Raw genomic sequence first — 20,344 nt, forward strand, 5'->3', positions numbered from 1 at the left:
CTCGTCTTCACAATCAAAGCTTAATCTTTAAGAGTTTCATATCAATTAGACAAATATTAAGAACATAATGACATGCCTATATAAGATACAATGCTCTCTTCAATACAGTAGTTACTACTTGACTATATGATAACATTTGACCACAAATATGGCAACATTGGCATAAGATAGCTATCTATACGGTGTTTAACATATTACATTGACAAACATGGGGCATTAATGAAGGGAGCAAAAAAACTTACAAACCCTCCCATGACAATATCTAATGGAATATTGTTCAATCTTCCAAAAATTGCTGTCGTTCAAGCTCTATGATACTTTCAGTTAGATTGTTTAAACTGCTGTTTACAGTTTCATTACTACTACGGCACTCTGATAATTGTTCTCGCAGAGTTCGTACAAGCTCATTGAGTTTCTGAATGCTCTTCTCTTGAGATAAAATGATCTGTGATGCGTATTAATGAAAAGATAAGTAGCTCAATTGAGACAAAGCTAACTTCAACAAATATATGCCTCACAAACATCACGAATGCCCCAAAAATTTGCAAACGAAAAGCCTGCATAGACTACCCAAAATAGCAACACTAGATTGTTTCAAAAAGCTGGTAAAGATGGTACAGTAATAAATATATTGAACTATTACCCCCCTAAAAAAGTTGACAAAAGTATTGGGACAACTAAAATGAGGCAGCATTATATCAGCAGGGAAGTAGAATTATAAAACCAGGCCCAAACAGTAATAAATCCAGTTTATGAAGGTACCCTTCATAAACATAATACTTCCTCAGTTCCACCATAGTTGCACGGTTTTCATTTTTCGGAAATTTCACAATAGTTGCTCCTGTTCCATAATTGAGAAGTTTGATTGTCAAGAAGACATGGTGCTCTTAGTGCAAACTGTAAAGAAGCCAAACACAGGGAACCCTGATGGCTTTTTGATAAAAACCCAAACAAAGCAGCGAAGACCAGTGAAAGCAAAAGCATGAAAGAGGTGTGATATTATCTTGGTTCTGTCAGTTGCCTTCATTGAGTGAGGTGTGTCCTTGCGTTTTTCCATTGCAAAGAACATGTTCCCTTCCTAGCCAACAACCAACCTCCTATCTTAACTAATAGATACCAGTAGTATATTCTATAAGGCTATTGCCATAAAGAGGGTATAAGACAGCATATCTTGAGACTCAGCTAGAATACACAGATAGAGCCAGGGCCTTTTTTTACATCCTTGCTGCTCAATCCAAATACCAAATTTCACGTCTGATATTACCTTTCCAATCCTAATGCGATATTGGGATGTGTCACTTTGTACTTCCATCATCCCCTGAGAACCATATTACATCACAGGATCTAATAGTATATCCAATCTATCCTTGTCAATCTTCTAATAATCTCTATCATCCAACTTCACATCATATCCTGGCCTAAAATCACTTTGCAAATGCAAACAGATGTCCGACTCCTCACTCCTGTGCCCAATTTCCAGGTAAAAACACATTTTTTGATGGCATTAAATGCATGACCACGTATTTTACACAGAAGTCAAATGTGTTCTTCCATTTAGTTCTCCTTCAACGTGAAGCAAGTCATCAAGAAATTCTGCAAGTTTTATCACTTTCTTCTCAAGCAAAGTGACAAGTGCACATGCTAAGACTGCAATGACATTCCTAGAGAAATTACATTGACTCAACATGGTATATAAGTCAAAATATTGGTAGGTTAAGAGAAAATTTGCCAAAAGTTTTCACTAAGACCAAATAATGGAATATGAAAAAGGACATCTTGACCCAATCTCATCCCAAGATTGTGATTGAGGAAATATAGAATGAAAACTGACACGAAGGTGCAACAGACCAAATATGGGAGTCACTTGCAAAACAAGAAATAGATGCAATTACAGAAACCATAGGAGAATCAAGCAGAGGAGAGATGATGGTGAGATAAACAGACCAGGCCACCAGAGATATAAAGGTAAAACAGAAGCATACAAAGTCAAAGCTAACAGCAACTCCAAAGAGGGAAAGTATAGTATGGCTAAAACTGAGGCAAATAAAAACATTTGCAGAGATTAGGAGGAGGGGGGGGGGGGGGGCACATATAGGCTAACTTAGTACAGGACGCAAAGATCTTGACCAAGAGAAATGCATCAAAGAAGATAGAGAACAAACGAAAGAAAGAAAGATGAGGCTGAAATCAAGGAGAGAGAGCAACACAGATTCATAGTGTTATGAAGGTGCTTACACTTTGTTTGGATAGCAAGATAAGGGAAAGGAGGGGAGGGGGAAGGTAGAGCTCCATCTTCTCTTCAAATCTCTCAAATTTTGGAGGAAAGGTGTTTACTATAAAGCTAATCGCTCCCCTTCCTTCACCCCAACCTTTTGTCAAACAAAGGATCTTGTTCCCCTCCCTTTCTGTCCATCTCCTCTTATCGAGAAAAAGTGTTGAAGCAAAGGAGAATCCTAATGCACATATTTGAGTTACTTAATGAAGTCAAATCAATCACAGGAGAAACAAGCAAGCTAGAAGAGGAGTATTCAAGGATCTGCTTGAAAACTATTTCTTATGACCATTATTGTAGACAAACTTGGAAACCCTTCTTTTTGCTGTCAGACCTACACCTGCTGACCTGCACCTTCCTTTTTTCTTCCTCCTTCCTCCCGTCTACCTTTAGTCTACTGTTACTTTATTTTCCTTAATTAATCACTTTATTTTTTTTCCTCATTCCTCTCGTCTACCTTTAGGATCTGCTTGAAACAAGCAAACTAGAAGAGGAGTTTTCAATGATGGTTGATTACTTGTAGAGCTGTCAATTCCGGTAAACGGGTCGGCTTTGGGTCGGGTAAGAGTGGGTCGGGTCAACTCGGGTCGGGTCGGGTCAATTCAGATTAATTCCATAACCTATGCGGTTCGAGTTTGGGTTGGGTCATGCTTGAGTCGAGTCACATCGGGTCATACTTCTTATCGGGTTTGGGTTGGGTTTAGGTCGGGTTAATAACATGTCATGTTACATTCGGGTTTTCACGGGTTAAAACGGGTTAGGGTAATTCTCGAGTTCGATTCGAGTTCGGTTCAAGTCAATAATTTGCGGGTTAGAACACGTAGGGTCATTCTCGGATTTGAGTCGGGTTCGGTTCAAGTTGATAATTTGCGGATTATAATCAGGTCGGGTCATTCCCGGGTTTAAGTCGGGTTCAAGTCAATAATTTGCGGGTTATAATCAGGTTAGGTCATTTCTAAGTCGGGTCATTCTCGGTATCAAGTTGGGTTATGTTCAAGTCAATAATTTGCTCGTTACAATCAGATCGGGTCATTTCCAAGTCAGGCCATATTCGGGTTCAACTAACTATAAATAGATAATTATCATTTTTATCAAGCTAATTATTTCCTTTGACTATAATATATATGACAATATAGTAGAGAACTATAGTCTATAATTTAGGAAGATAATTATCTCCTTTGACCATATAACAAGTATATACTATATTTAACTCTTAAATTTGAGAATGATGCTCCTTTCTTTTGATGGCCTAGACCGACTTGGTCTCCCTAGACAAAATACTTTGATCAACAATAATAAAGTGGTCTAAATTGCATTTAAGGTGATTTTTGAAATCGGTCAGGAACAATTTGGGTTGAATATAGGTCGGGTCAATAACAAGTCGTGTTAACTTCGAGTCAGGTTAGTAACATATCTGGTTGAATTTTTAGGACGGGTAAGGAATAGGTCTAGTAAAATTCGGGTCATGTCAAGGACAAGTTGGGTTGAATTTGGGTCAGTTCAATAACTAATCGGGTTGATTTCGGGTCGGGTTGAAATCAGCCAGGTTAGTAACAAGTCGGGTTAAATTCGGGTTTTGACGAGTTAAAACAGGTTAGGGTCAATTTCGTTTCAATTCGGGTTCGATGCAAGTTAATTAAATTGGTCGTTGTAAACCGGTACATCGGTGCAAGTTGTAAACCGGTAAATTGGTCGTTTAACAGCAAAATGAATGGTTCCACACACCCAATTGGACTCCCGTAGGGTATTAAGGACCATGGTAAACATTTCGCCAATTTTTATTTCCGGGCAAAAAAATGTCAAAAAGATTTTAAAATTGAAGCCTAATAACTACGCTTTTTGAGAAATTTTGGAGATTTCAGGACCGGTGTAGAAAAGTCTTAATATTTTAGGGGATACATCTCGGGGTCATATAATGCCTTTTGAAACCATATATGATCATTATATGTTGTCATATTTGTCCGTAGTATGCTTGAGTTAATGAAATCCATGCAAATAATAATCAAGTAAATTGGCCATTTAAAGGCAAATTGGATGGTTCCACCAACCCAATTGGACTCCCAAAAGATATTAGAGACCATGGTAAACATTTCAGCAATTTTTATTTCCGAGCGAAAAAAGTAAAAAAATTCAAAATTGAAGACTAATATCCACGCTTTTTGAGAAATTTTGAAGGTTTCGGGACCCGATATCGAAAAGTCTTGAAATTCTAAAGGATACATCTCAGGGTCATATAATACCGTTTGGAACCATATACGTAGAGATGTCAGTAAGGCGGGTCAAGTAGGAGACCCGCCCCATCCCTGCCCAATGGGTCGGGGATGGGTCTTGGTTTGGTGGGTGGTGGGGCAGGGATGGGGATAAAAATCATACCCGCCATGGGTGATGGGGCGGGGGTGGATTTTACATTGAACTCGCCCCATACTCGCCCCGCTCCACTCGCCCCACTTCGTACCCGTCTCATCCCCACCTCACCCACATCTACATATTTTATAAAACAAAATTATATACTTTAATACTATTTTTTATAAAAAAATTATGTAAAATAAAATAGTAGATATAATAATTTGTAATGCACTAATTTTATAACTAAAAAAATGTGTAATATTAATAATCATTTTATTTGTTATAATTTATATTAAACATGTTGGATTGTGTATTGGGAGGTGGGGTTTAAGTGGGGATTAGGCGGGTCTTAGGTGGGGATTAAGTGGGGATGGATATCCAAATGGGGGGTGGGGCGGGGATGGTTTTGGAATTGTACCCGCTGGGGCGGGGATGGAGATGAATTTTGGATCCGCTAGGGCAGGGATGGAGATGAATTTTGGACCCGCTGGGGCGGGGATGGGAATGAAAATTATAGTTCGGGATGGGGATGGTAAGGCCAACATCCGCCCCGACCCGCCCCATTGACATCCCTACATATACGATCATTATTTATTGTTAAAAATTTTCGTGGTAGGCTTGAGTAAATGAATTCAGTGCAAGTTGTATACCGGTAAATTGGTCGTTTAAGGGTAAATTAGATGGTTCTACCCACCCAATCGTACTTTCGAACGTTATTAGGGATCATGGGAAACATTTCGGCAATTTTTATTTTCGGACGAAAAAAGTGTCAAAATTTCAAAATAGAAGGCTAATATCCACGCTTTTTTGAGAAATATTTGAGGATTCGGGGCCCGGTGTCGAAAAGTCTTGAAATTCTAGAGAATACATCTTGGGGTCATATAATGCTGTTTGGAACCATTTATGATCATTATTTGTTGTCATAAATGTTCGTGGTAGGCATGATTTAATAAAATCGGTGCAAGTTGTAATCCGGTAAATTAATCATTTAAAGGAAAATTGGATGGTTCCACCCACCCAATAGGACTCCCGGACAATATTAGGGATCATGGGAAACATTTCCGCAATTTTTATTTCCAGGAGAAAAAAAGTCAAATTTTTCAAAATTGAAGGCTAATATCTACGCTTTTGAGAAATTTTGGAAGATTCGGCGCCCGGTGTCGAAAAGTCTTGAAATTATAGGGGATATATCTCGGGGTCATGTAATGTCGTTTGGAACCATATATGATCATTACATGTTGTCTTAAATGTTCGTAATATGCTTGAGTTAATGAAATCCGTGCAAGTTGTCAGCTGGTAAATTGGCCGTTTATATGCAAATTTTATTTCTCGGAGAAAAAAGTAAAAAAAAATTCCAAAATTGAAAACTAATATCCACGCTTTTTAAGAAATTTTGGAGGTTTTGGGGCCCAGTGTCAAAAAGTTTTTAAATTCTAGGGGATACATCTCGAGTTCATATAATGCCGTTTGGAACCATATAAGATCATTATTTGTTGTCATAAATGTTCGTGGTAGGCTTGAATTAATGAAATCGATGTAAACCGGTAGTTTAGTCGTTTGAATGCAAATTGGATGGTTCTACCCACCCAATGGGACTCCCGGGTGGTATTAGGGATCATTGTAAACATTTCGGCAATTTTCAATTCTGGGCGAAATAAAGGTAAAATTAAAAAAATTGAAGGCTTATATCAACGACTTTTGAGAAATTTTAAAGGATTCAGTGCCCGATGTCGAAAAGTGTTGAAATTTTAGGGGATACATCTCGGGGTCATATAATGTCGTTTGGAACCTTTTATGATCATTATATGTTGTCATAAATGTTTGTGGTAGACTTGATTTAATGAAATCATATCCAAGCTTTTTGGGAAATTTTGGAGGTTTCGGGGCTTGGTGTTGAAAAACCTTATGATTTTAAGGAATACATCTCGGGGTCATATAATGTCGTTTGGAACCATATATTATCATTATTTGTAGTCATAAATGTTCGTGGTAGGCTTGAGTTAGTGAAATCAGTGCAAGTTGGAAAACGGCAAATTGTCCGTTTAATGGCAAGTTGGATGGTTCCACCCTCCCAATTGGAATCCTAGAGGGTTTTACGGATGATGATTAACATTTTGCCAATTTTTATTTACGGGCGAAAAAAAATAAAAAAAATAAAAAATTGAAGGCTAATATCCACGTTTTTTTTGAGAAATTAAGAAGGTTTCGGGGCCTAGTGTCCAAAAGTCTTGATATTTTAGGGGATACATCTCGGGTTATATAATGTCGTTTTGAACCATATATGATCACTTAATGTTGTCATAAATATTCGTGGTAGGCTTGAGTTAATAAAATCAATTAAGTTATAAACTGGTAAATTGGTCGTTTAAAGGCAAATTGGATATTTTCACCCACTCAATTAGACTCCTAGTAGGTATTAGAGAACACGGTAAACATTTCAGCAATTTTTAAAATCCAGGTGAAAAAAGTCAAAAAAAAATTCCAAAATTGAAGACTAATCCATGCCTTTTGCAAAATTTTAAAGGTTTCAGAGCTCGGTGTCAAAAAGTCTTGAAATTCTAGGGAATAAATCTCGGGGTCATATAATATTGTTTGGAACCCAAAATGATCATTACATGTTGTCATAAATATTCGTGGTAGGCTTGAGTTAATGAAATCGGTGCAAGTTGTAAACCGATAAATTGGCTGTTTAAAGGTAAATTGGATAGTACCACCCATCCAATTGGACTCCCGGAGGGTATTAGAGACCATGGTAAACATTTCAACAATTTTTATTTTCGAGCGAAAAAAAGTTAAAAAATTCAAAATTAAAGGCTAATATCCACGTTTTTCGAGAAATTCCGAATGTTTTAGGACCCGGTCTCAAAAAGTATAGAGATTTTTAAGGATACATCTCGGGGTCATATAAAGCCGTATAGAACCATATATGTCATTATATATTGTCATAAATATTCGTGGTAGGCTTGAGTTAATGAAAACGGTGCAAGTTGTAAACCGGTAAATTGGTCGTTTAAAGGCAAATTGGATAGTTCCACCCACCCAATTAGACTCCCGAAGATATTAGGGTCCATGGTAAACATTTCAGCAATTTTAATTTCCATGTGAAAAAAAGTAAAAAAAAAAATCCAAAATTGAAGTCTAATTACCACTCTTTTTGAGAAATTTTAGAGGTTTGACGAAAAGCCTTTGAGATTTTAGAGAATACATCTTGAGGTCATATAATGCCCGTTTGGAACCATATATAATCATCATATGTTGTCATAAATGTTCGTGGTAGATTTGAATTAATGAAATCGGTGCAAGTTGTTAATCGGTAAATTGGTCGTTTAAAAGCAAATTAGTTGGTTCCATGTACCCAGTTGGACTGCTAGAGGTTATTCGGGACCATAGCAAATATTTCGACAATTTTTATTTCAGGGCGAAAAAAAGTCACAAAATTCAAAAATTGGAGGCTAATATCAACGTTTTTTTGAGAAATTTTGGAGTCTTCTTGGCCCCTGTGTCTAAAAGTCTCAAAATTCTAGGGAATACATCTCGTAGTCATATAATGTCTTTTGGACCCATATATGATCATTATTTGTTGTGATAAATGTTTGTGGTAGGCTTGAGTAAATGAAATCGGTGTAAGTTGTAAACCGGTAAATTGGTCGTTTAAAGGCAAATTCGATAGTTCCACCCACCCAATTGGACTCCCTTGGGGTAATAGGGATCAAGGTGAACATTTCAGCAATTTTTATTTGCGAGCGAAAAAAAAAGTCAAAAAATTCCAAAATTGAAGCTAATATCCATGCTTTTTTAAAAATTATAAAGGTTTCGGGCCCGGTGTCAAAAAGTCTTGAAATTCTAGGAGATACATCTCGGGGTCAAATCATGGCATTTGGAACCATTTATTATCATTATTTGTTGACATAAATGTTCGTGGTAGGCTTGATTTAATGAAATCGGTAATAGTTGTAAACCAGTAAATTGGCCGTTTAAAGGCAAATTGGATGATTCCACCCACCCAATTGGACTCCCGGAGGGTATTAGAGACCATGGTAAATATTTCGGCAATTCTTATTTCCGGACGAAAAAAAGTCAAAAAAATCTCAAATTGAAGGCTAATATCCATGCTTTTAAAGAAATTTTTAGGTTCAGGGGCCGGTGTCAAAACCCTTAGATTATAGGTGATACATCTTGGGGTCATAATAGGTTGTTTGGAACCATTTATGATCATTATATGTTGTCATAAACATTTGTGGTAGACATGAGTTAATGAAATCGACGCAAGTTGTAAACCAGTATATTGGTCGTTTCAAGACAAATAGGATGGTTCCACACTTCCACCCACCCAATTGGACTCCCAGAGTGTATTAGAGACCATGTTAAACATTTCGGCAATTTTTATTTCCGGGAAAAAAAGAAAAAAAATTCCAAAATTGAAGGCTAATTAATATCCACGCTTTTTGAGAAATTTAGGAGGTTTTAGGGTCCGTTGTCGAAAAGCATTTAGATTATAAGGGATACATCTCCGGGTCATATAATCCTGTTTGGAACCATATATGATCATTATTTGTTGTCATAAATGTTTGTGGTAGACTTGATTTAATGAAATCAGCGCAAGTTGTAAACTGGTAAATTCGTCGTTTAAAAGCAAATTGGATGATTCCACCCACCGAATTAGACTCCTAGAGGGTATTAGTGACCATGGTAAACATTTCGGCAATTTTTTTTTCGGGCTTACAAAAGGCCAAAAAGTCATAAATTGAAGGCTTATCCACGCTTTTTGAGAACTTTTGGAGTCTTTTGTCGAAAAGTCTTTAATATCTAGGAAATACATCTCAAGGTCATATAATGTCGTTTGCAACCATATATGATCATTATTTGTTGTCATAAATGTTCGTGGTAGGCTTGAATTAATGAAATCGGTGCAAGTTGTAAACTGGTAACTTGGTCGTTTAAAGGCAAATTTGATGGTTAAACCCACCCAATTGGACTCCAGGAGGTTATTAGGGACCTTAGTAAACATTTCGACAATATTTATAACCGGGTGAAAAAAAGTCAAAAAAAATTCTAAAATTTTGAGAAATTTCGTATGTTCGAGGTGCGGTGTCGAAAAGTATTAAGATTTTAAGGGATACATCTCGGGGTCATATAATGCCGTTTGGAACTATATATGATCATTATATGTTGTCATAAATGTTCATGGTAGGCGTAATTAATGAAATCGGTGCAAGTTGTAAACCGGTAAATTAGTCGTTTAAAGGCAAATTGGATTGGTATTAGGGTCCATGGTAAACATTTCGGCAATTTTTATTTCCGGGTATGAACAAGTTAAAAAATTCCAAAATTGAAGGCTAATATCCACGCTTTTTCAAAAAATTTGGAGATTTCGGTTAGGGCTGTCAATTCGATTAAACGGGTTGGGTTTGGGTCAGTAAGAGTGGGTCAGGTCAACTCGGGTCGGGTCAATTCGGATTAATTCCATAAGCAATGCGGGTCGGGTTTGGGTTGGGTCATGCGTGAGTCGTGTCACGTTGGGTCATGTTTCTTATCGGGTTAAGGTCGGGTTTAGGTTGGGTTAGCAACAGGTGGGGTTACATTCGGGTCAGGTAAACAATAGGTCGGGTTTAATTCGGGTTTTCACGGGTTAAAACGAGTTAGGGTAATTCTCGGGTTCGAGTCGGGTTTGATTCAAGTCAATAATTTGTGGTTTATAATCAGGTCGGGTCATTTTCAAGTCGGGTCATTCTTGAGTTTAAGTCGTGTTCAATTCAAGTCAATAATTTGCGAGTTATAATCAGGTTAGGTCATTTCCAAGTTGGGTCATTCTCGGATTCAAGTCAGGTTATGTTCAAGTCAATATTTTGCAGGTTACAATTAGGTCGGGTTATTTCCAAGTGAGGTCATATTCGTTCAACTAATTATAAATAGATAATTATCATTTTTATCAAGCTAATTATTTCCTTTTATTATAATATATATGGCAATATATTAGGGAACTATAGTCTATAATTTAGAAAGGTAATTATCTCCTTTGACCATACAACAAATACATACTATATTTAACTCTTAAATCGGAAGAAGATGCTCCTTTCTTTTGTTGGCGTGGACCGACGTGATTTCCCTACACAAAATGCTTTGATCAACAATAATAAGGTGGTCTAAATTGCATTTAAGGTGATTTGAAATCGAGTCGGGAAATATCGGGTTGAGTCAATAACAATTCGTGTTGATTTCAAGTCATGTTAGTAACAGATCGGGTTGAATCTTTGGGTCGGGTTAGTAATAGGTCTTGTAAAATTCGAGTCGGGTCAATAACAAGTCGAGTTGAATTTGGGTCAGGTCAATTACAAGTCGGGTTGATTTCGGGTTGGGTTTCTATCAGGTTGGGTTAGGAACAAGTCAGGTTGAATTCAGGTTAGGTTAGTAACTAGTTCGGTTAAATTCGGATTTTGACGAATTAAAACGGGTTTGGGTCAATTTCGGTTCAAGTCAGGTTCGATTCAGGTCAATGATTTACGGGTTACATTCGGGTCGGGTCATCTCTAGGTCAGTTCATGTTCGGGTTCAGTCCCACATACTTGGGTCAACAAAGGTCTAGGGTTGGTTTCAGGTCGGGTTTGGGTCACCATTTTTTCGGGTTCACATGGGTCGGTTAATATTCGGGTTTGAGTCGGTATTTTGGGTCGGGTCAACTTTTGACAGCTCTAATTACTTGATTTGAGTCCTACTTTGAATACACGTTTTTGTGATAGTTTGTTACAATATATTCAATTTGTGTCTTACTTTGTGAGTATTGACTATCAGTTTTTGAAAGTTATTTGTCCCCATTGATTTCCAAGTTATGCAGTTTATTAATATAATTATGGCCTCTCAGTCTCAACAATAAAGCAGCAACGTTGTTAGTAGCACAATGGTGGGTCGGTTAATGTGTCTTCAATGCAAAGTGGTGGTAATTCTACTACATTGTGGAGATTTGTGACATTAAGACAAACAAGTGGTTATAAGAGGGACTTAGAGCTATCAATGTAGTTTTAGTAATTAAATTTAGCAATTCGAGAATAATTTGAAATCACTTGAATTTTATTTTTTTTTTAAAAAAAAACCAAGAAATAACAACTTCAAAGAAAGCAACTTCTGATGATAAACTTGAATTGGAAAGAATAGAAGAGGTGTTTTAAAAACAAATAGATGAATGAGATAAGACTAAAGATGTTTCTTGCCTTATGAATTTCAATTGGCAAAAAATATTCCTCATTAAAAAAAAAAAAAAAAAAAAAAAAAAAAAAACCCTATTAATCTATTATTAGTGCTTTTGGTATTAAAGCGAAACTCGCTTTGCCTCTTGGGTTGTGATGTTTAAAAGATTAAAACTCCTCAGACGAGGTCTTCAAGCAATGGTCATAAGTGATGATTGGTCTTCTTACAAAGAAGATGACCCGAGGAAGGCAGCTAAGTTGAAGTAATTTTGTTGGATATGTGGTGGGATACGATAGATTATGTCATTGATTTCACAAATCCTATCTATGACATGATTAGATATTGTAACACCGATAAACCATGTCTCCACTTAGTATATGAGATGTGGGATTCTATGATTGAGAAGGTGAAGATTGCAATTTTCAAGTATGAGGAATTACCACTTACGGGCACTAGTAAGTTTTTTGATGTGGTATATAAAATCTTAATTGCTCGGTGGACAAAGAGCAACACTACACTCCTCTACACTGTCTAGCCCACTCTTTGAATCCAAGGTATATGTTCTTACACTTAACTATTTAAGTAACTATTAATTTTTTGTGATGTAAATATTTCCTATAACTTCCTTTTCTTTTTCTTTTTTTTTGTTGAAGATTTTACAGCGATGAATGGCTAGTTAAGGACTCTTCTAGAGTTGCTCCTCATAGGGATGGTGAAATATCTCGTGAAAGAATGAGGTGCTTTCGTAGGTTATTTCCTCTCGCTGATGATATAAGCAAAGCAATTGATGAATAAGCACTATTTTCTATGAAAAGTGGGCCTTTTTAGGATCTAACCATCATGTCAAAGATGGCCACTATGGAACCTAAGAGTTGGTGGGCAAATTTTGGTGCAAAAACTCCTCTCCTTCAAACTTTAGCTTTTAAGTTACTTCGACAGCCCACTTCCTCTTCTTGTTTTGAGCGTAATTGGAGTACATACAACTTCATTCACTCACTTAGAAGGATCAAATTAAATCCTAGTCGTGCACGAGATTTGGTTTACATTCACTACAATCTTCGTCTTATATCAAGGAATAGTGCACAATATGAGGTAGAGAATACAAAGATGTGGGATGTTGGTGGAGATAAATTTGATTCCATGACGGGCATAGGATTTCTAGAGTTTGCGGAGCTCTCTCTTGATGAGCCGGATGTGGAAAGAAATTTGATCGCTGAAGATTGAATTTAGCTCTTTTATTTATATTTTTAACAGTTTAAGACATTAAATTCGGTAGTATTTCTTCTAAGTTGTGTTGTATGGATTTTTTTTTTAATGGATTTATATTTTGCTGATTTTTTTTTTGTCGTATCCGAGCCGTACCCGTTTTTTGAAAAAAAAATTGTCGTATCCCGTCCCCGTACCTGTACCCGTTTTTGTCCCCGTATCCGTATCAGTGAAACCTAGTCATGCGGTTCGGAGAGGTTCCCTCCTCTTAAATTGGTTTTCACATCCGATACTCATTTTACCTCCATCGTCATTATTCTTAGAAGATTTAAACTAATCAAACGACACTTGTAAACCACAGTAATAACTAATAAGTGATGAATGGTCTTCTTATAAAGAACACGATATGAGGAAAGCAAACTTTGTGAAAGAGATGATTGTGCATGATAATTAATGGGAAAAAAAGTAAGTTACAATATATATGAGATGATTATATCTTGTGACATCAATAAGCCATAACTTAAATTGATGTATGAGATCATGAGATGTGGGATTCCATGATTAAAAAAGCGAAGCTTGCAATTTATGATAAAGAAATTGTCCTATTTAGGACTTTAATTTGTTTTTATTTTTAGTTGATGTAAGATTATTAGATTTTATAAAATCATAAAATAAACATAATCTTGTATATATAAGCACCCCCACCATACATGCCAAAAAGTTTATCTCCCTACTTCAAGGATGCCACATATTTCCTTCTTCCAAGCACCACATCATCCTTCTTCCCATCCCGATTTGTTTAGTAAAAAAGAGATTCTCCATATTCTCAAACACATAATCAAACCGAAATATCTCACCAATTAAGAGCTATAAAGGATTCATCAATCTACTACCATCTACTACCATCAGACTGGTTGTGCACCGGTCCAAAACCGGACCGGACGGAATGGACCGAAATCCAGTATCGAATTTTTTTGGGGATCGGGACCGGACCGTAATCGACCGGTCCGGGTTCCAGTGCAAACCTGTTTATTCCGGACCGGGATGGACCGGTTATTTTTTTTTTCATTTTAATATCTTAATATATACATTCTCTATCTTTATCGACATCATTTGCATCTGGTCCAATTCACTATTTACTAAAGGAGTTTGTCTAACGTATTAATCTTGAAGAAATTTGAGGAGGAATAGATAGGGATAGACATAGACCGATAGATTAAAAAAAAAAAACCAATTGCCCATGAAAGCTTCTTTGATGCGAGAGAGAGAGAGAACTATTTGTATAAGTTTACAGACATTGGTCATTTCAGACTAAAATCTCAGTCTAATATACATTACTAATGCACCATTTTAACAATGTGTGGTTTTGGATGAACCCATTATTCAGATTTGCTCATAACCATCAAATTTAGTGCACTAAAATCTTGGATCAAACCTCTATCTATCAAACAGGGCCAATATATAGCTAAATAAAATAAAAACAGAATACTTAGAATGTGAGTAAAGGAAGATAGGAATACCTATGACATGAAAATCAAAATTAGCAGATACTTTACCTCAAAGACAGTTTTTTTAAATATTAAGTGACAATTGTCCAAAGTAATAAGTACTTTCCCAGTTATATTCTGTGTTATTTCAGTGTTTGAAAAAGCGTGCCTGTGGCGCTAGGGGGTAAGCGCTTAACTTGGTCTAGGCGAGGCATTTGTGGTTAGGTTCATGAGGCGCACCAAAAGCACAAGAGGCGCTTCTGAAGCAGCTTCAGCAAAAAAAGATTTAGTTATTCATAAAATGCCTCACTTCAAAGAGGCACACTGAGCCACAACAGAACCCCTCTTGCTTTTTTATATATTGGTTATTTATGTTTTATTGAGTAATAAGATTTAAGTGAATATTGAAAAAGTGAATGACTGTAAGACAAAGGAGGATGAAGTAAAAAGAAAAAGAAACCTTAAAAAGGCGGGTGAATGCAGAATAAAGGTGAATAGTGTGCATGACTGCATGGAAATGCATAATTATTATGGGGTAAAAGGTAAAATAGTAAAGGGGGTATTTCTAAAATAAAATAAAGCAAAGTGAGTAGGATTAAAAAGAACAAATTAAGATGGAAAGTGAGTAGAATAAAAAAGAACATAGGGAGTATAAAACAAATTAGTTTTGTGGTAATAAAAGCACCTAACTCAAACTTAATTGCAGATTCTTCAATGGCTATAAGAACAGTTGTCATTCGACAATTAAGCAAGTCTAACACATAAGCTAATGTTGGTGGAAATGAAGGTGATTCAAAATATAAGCAACCAATCTATATTACGAGCTAAAATTAAGAATGAGGTTGTTCACAACGAGAATGATAACAAACAACACAAACACCATGTAGAGGAGATGCAAGGGAAAAAAAATCTCTAAAGTACATATGAGAAAACAGGTAAGAAAAACTCGGTTGAGGTTAAAAGGAAGCATCTAGAACATATTACACATAATAAGAAAAGGTGGAGCACTAGGAAACAAGTAGTTAAATTCTGGAAGAGACCATAGACATTGATGGTGTGTTTGATTTTCTACTAATAACCTCTCTCTCACTTTACCTTACTTCATATGTGCTTGTAACCATTGATGACAGCCTGAGTTCCTTATATGCAGTCTCACCTTTACAATAAATTATAGGAAATTTATATAAAAAAGAAAGAAAAAAAAAAAACACTTTATAACAGGTTCTTACATTGATCTCAATTTTTTATTAAACAGCCTTTGACAAACCATGGTGGTTTCTAGTTGGTGAAAAATTGCATCCTTATTGTTGGAAAACATTTTCCTTTACAAAACATAGGGAGCCACATTTTCCACCCTCCTCCTTACCGCCCTTATAACTTTTATCTCATCCATCCTCATATTTCCCCTCCTACATTTCCATAGACGGATCCAAGGGGGGGCCTACCCAGGCCTTGCCCCCCCCCCCAATGCCCAGATTTTGATACTATATAAATAAAAAATCGTGTATAAGTATTCAAGTTTTATAGTTGGCTTAGTTGGTTAGTTACTTGTTACATAATTTTGGAAGGTCAAGGGTTTAATTCCCCTTGTTTGCACTTTTTTTTTTTTGGTGTGGATTTCTTAAACTCATATCCCTTTATGGCTTTATTATTGAAATGATTTATAACTTCGGCCCGGGCTATAAAAAATTTCTGGATCCGCCATATTTCATTTCTCTATAACTTTTCTTGTAAGTAGCCAAACAAAGGAAAACTTATTTGCAATTGTGGTTTTCCTTGAAAATATATTTTCCATGAAAACTAATTTTTCACTGAAAATGTTTTACTTCAAACCAAACGGGGTCTAAAAAAAGACCAAACCCCTTATGTATCCTCTATTTGGCCATTATCACCGCCAAAACACTCAACCCAACACCTCCCATTAGGTCCCCATCACCTTTTAAGTTATAACCCAACCAACCACCACCACACCCGTAGCAACCACCACTGACACCCAATATTAACCCAATAATCCCACCCCTCTTAATCCATTATACTTGCAGCCCCTCCTCCCTGCAGCAGTTCAATCACAACAATCCTGCCTACACAGTCACCTACCTCACAATTCCTTTGATAACATGCCTCTGTAGTTATCATTTTTCAATATAACAATCCCCGTGTTGTAATTCTTAAGTCACGGCACGATTTGGTAGTTGAATTGATTCGATAGCAAATTTCGTTAAGCTTGTACAATTGCAGTTCATTCCATAATGGGTTTTCTTTTTAAGTATTTAATTGGTCAACATTGTTAGGAAGAAGTTGCAATTCAATAATTAGCTAATTGACAGGACATTTAAAAGAAAACAAAGTAATGGAAGAATGAAGTTGAAGGTGTAATAAACACAGAAATAAAGATGGGAGCAGATAATAAAGGAAAGAAAGCAGCACCTTCTCTTTTACAGCTTCTTCTCGCTTGGAAATGCGGTGCTGTTTCAGAGATAAAGTATGATTGGACTCAACATCGCTAACAAGCTGTTGCCTCCACTCGAACTGAGAAGTAATTATAAGTATCAGCAACAAAAATACCAGCAACATTGGCCTCGACATCCTTTAATTTTCAACACCTATTTCAAACAGCACAACCCTAAATTAATTCAAAAACCCTAATCCTAATATTATTACAGAACCCTAAAAACTCCAACACAGAAATGAATTTACCAAGAGAAGAGAAGAGGCAGGAATAAATACGAATTGGAGATGGAAATGCCTAGCATCTAATCGTCCAATTCAATATCAATTTTGATTCACTCAAATTGGAGCTGCTGATCGATCGATCCTTCTTTTCTTTCTTTCCTGATGAAGATGTGTATTATTTTTGGGGCTAATTCTATTTTACTTTCGGAGTTCTGATAAGGCCAATTTTGCTCTGCTTGTGTTTATTTCTCCATTTGTATACACTATACACTATACGGGTAGGGGCTAAATGAACCAAGCCGATCAATAAACTACTCGGGTTCAAGCTCGATTGAAGCTCGTTTATGTTCGTTTAATTGATAAATCCAATTTTGAAGCTCGTTTAATAAATGAGCTTGATTGAACACAAACATAGATATACTCTTTTAGATAAGCTCATGAACAGCTCGTATATTTATGTGTGCGAATTACTCGTTTATTTATATTCATGAATTACAGATTTATTCACAATTGTTAATTTAATTCTTAAGTTTTTAATAATTAAGATTTAATTCTTAGGTTTATAATTAGGATTTAATTATTATGCTATTTTTTGATATTTTGACATGTTAAAGTACAAAGCTCGTTTATTACTAAAATCATGCATATGAAACACTTGTTTATAAACTCGTTTAATAAACGAGTCATTCACGAACCGTTCACGAACATATAGTGTACTAAATGAGTCGAGTTTGAACAAATTTTTGAGCTCGCTTGAAAGCTCGGGATCGTGCTCGGATTCGCCTAAGTTAATTGAACTTGAACATGAACAAGGTAGTACTCGGCTCGGATCAGCTCATTTACACCCCTACATACGGGCAATACAGGCATACATCACACTACTTTGGCCTGATTTGGTTGACAAACAAATAAATGGGAAGTTTGATTTCTTAGAGAAAGGAATGAATGCAACTTACTTGGTTGTATCCCTCCGTTTCGCATTAGTTATAATACTTTTCATTTTCGGCCGATTTATATTAGTTGCAACACAAATATACTTGACTCACAATTATTTTATAATTTCTCTCTCCCACTAAGAAGCTCTACCTCCCACAAAATGGAGGAATTAATTTACCTAGTCCCCGCTAGGTAAGTGCAACTTCCCATAAGAAAGGAAGTAGAAATTCCTACATCCAACCAAATATATTTTTGGAAATTCTTAAGAATTGAGATTTCATGGAAATTTCTACTTTTTACATCGAACCAAACAACGCCTTTATGTTATTGACTATACAACGTGGCTAATACGCACGATGAGGTTAATATCCGGGGAGCCTTTTCATTTACTGGCAACATAACTAAACAAACCTTTTTTGAGTATAAGCCTCAATTGAAGGACTCTTGGATTTGGAGAAAGATTCTCCAAATCCGCACTCTTCTTCTCAAAGGACTTCGTTGGAAAATTGGTAATGGCGCTAGTTTTCTTTTCTGGTTGGATAATTGGTGCTCTTCTGAAAATATTATTTCTATGTTAAATTTAGAAATTTAAGATATCCATAATCTTGATCTCACTGTGGATCATTTTATTGCGGACTCTAATGAGTGGGATGTTACGACCCTGTCTCTTCTTGTTCCTATATTAATTTAGTCCAAATTATTCAAGGTATCCCTCTTCCTTCCTCGTCTATCCAAGATGAACCTTGCTGGGGTTTGTCTAACAATGGTGATTTTACTGTAATATCTGCTACTTGGTTAGCCCATAACATATCTTCCCACACTAAGTGGGAATTTGCTTGGATATGGAAATTAGATATCTCTCCAAAATTGAATATTTTTATTTGACAACTTCTTCATAACGCTCTTCCTACTAGAGCAAATCTTGCTCATCGTCAATTGGACATTCCCAGTACATGTCTTTTATGTAATTTGCATGTTGAAACACAGGATCATTTATTCCTCTCATGTTTGTTTATGAAACGTTTTTGGACTGCTAACCCTACTACTAATTGGCTAGGTCATGTTCCTCTTCAAAATAATTTTATCAACTTTTCAGAATTTACGTGGGGATTTTTCTTTTTTTGTGATTAAGATTATTACTTCTATGTGGAGTATTTGGAAAACTAGAAACTCAATTGTCTTTAAAAGCACGAATTTTTCTTCTATGGCTATTTTATCCCGCGCCCAAAATTTTTTCATGAATGGAAGTTGCGATTGGATTATAAGGATAATCAGTTAGTTCCTTCTACTTCTTATGCTAATTATCGGACCACTCAGATTTCTTGGTCTCCTCCTCATCATGGTGGTGTTAAAATAAATTTGGACGGGTCTGTACGTGGTACCTTAGGTGCCGCAGGTGTAGTTATCAGATACCACTTGGGTAATCATATTTGTAGTTGGTCTTTTAATATTGGCACAAGTGCGCCTCTTATTGCTGAAACTACTGCCCTTCGTTAGATGTCTCCTCATATATATAAAACAATTATTCCCTCCTCCCCTTAATTAGATGTCTACTTCTCTTTAATATGTGAGTAATAAATGCTAAAAATAGACATCTAATAAAGGGATGAAGTGAGTAACATAAATAAGGGCAAAAAAGTAAATAAATATTTAAAGGGCATAATTTTCCATTTGTCCAAACACCGTTTATAAAATTTAATCATTAATTCACTTAATAAAAAAGTTAGAGACATTCAACCTCATATTAAATAGGGGCATATAGGCAAACAAACATAAGATTTCACCACCTCTTAACAATTAAATTAGGAAAAATTACTCCCATTAATCTGAACTTTACCTCGTCCGCCAAAAATAATTTGTAGTTGTACTTTGGATTATTATCTATCACTCCCAACTTTAGGGAGTATTAATTTCTATTGCACCCAAATGACTTGCAACTAATTAATTAGGTAAACATTTTTTAATTAGTTTTTTTTGCACACGTGTCAATATGTAATTGGTTGAAAAAAATAGAGAAAATAAAAAAAATGTAAAAAAAAAAATCCTAAAACTAACCCAGCAGCTGCCGCACCTCCACCACCATCGACGCATGCCCTGCTCACCACACTACCACCACCGACACATTCCTTCCTAGCCATTACTACCAGAAAACCCATCAAAGGCCTAAACGGTCGTTTCCCCACCAAAATTAGGCACCAAAAGTGGCCACATCACAACCCCCTCCCCGAAATCGACCACGTAA

General features: G+C 36.2%; 1 protein-coding gene across 1 annotated transcript; it reads right to left on the bottom strand.

Annotated features, from left to right (window-relative positions):
• Window positions 1-54: 54 nt before the first annotated feature.
• Window positions 55-17,406, bottom strand: LOC110683593. The gene is made up of 3 exons (XM_021859992.1): window positions 17,191-17,406; window positions 16,921-17,096; window positions 55-445 (listed from the first exon to the last, which is right to left on the bottom strand). Exons 2-3 carry the CDS (start codon window positions 17,077-17,079, stop codon window positions 278-280), a joined length of 327 nt encoding a protein of 108 aa, XP_021715684.1. The 5' UTR covers window positions 17,080-17,096; window positions 17,191-17,406; the 3' UTR covers window positions 55-277.
• Between the last annotated feature and the right edge of the window lie 2,938 nt (window positions 17,407-20,344).

The sequence above is a fragment of the Chenopodium quinoa genome, unplaced genomic scaffold (assembly GCF_001683475.1).
Source record: "Chenopodium quinoa cultivar QQ74 unplaced genomic scaffold, ASM168347v1, whole genome shotgun sequence".
NCBI lineage: Eukaryota > Viridiplantae > Streptophyta > Magnoliopsida > Caryophyllales > Amaranthaceae > Chenopodium > Chenopodium quinoa.

Bases quoted from the DNA above. Each gene is read 5' to 3' on its own strand.
- LOC110683593 (XM_021859992.1), bottom strand. From the start codon at position 17,079: ATGTCGAGGCCAATGTTGCTGGTATTTTTGTTGCTGATACTTATAATT. The intron at 446-16,920 runs GTGCTGCTTTCT...TACGCATCACAG, and splicing joins AAGAAGCTGTAAAAGAGAAG to ATCATTTTATCTCAAGAGAA.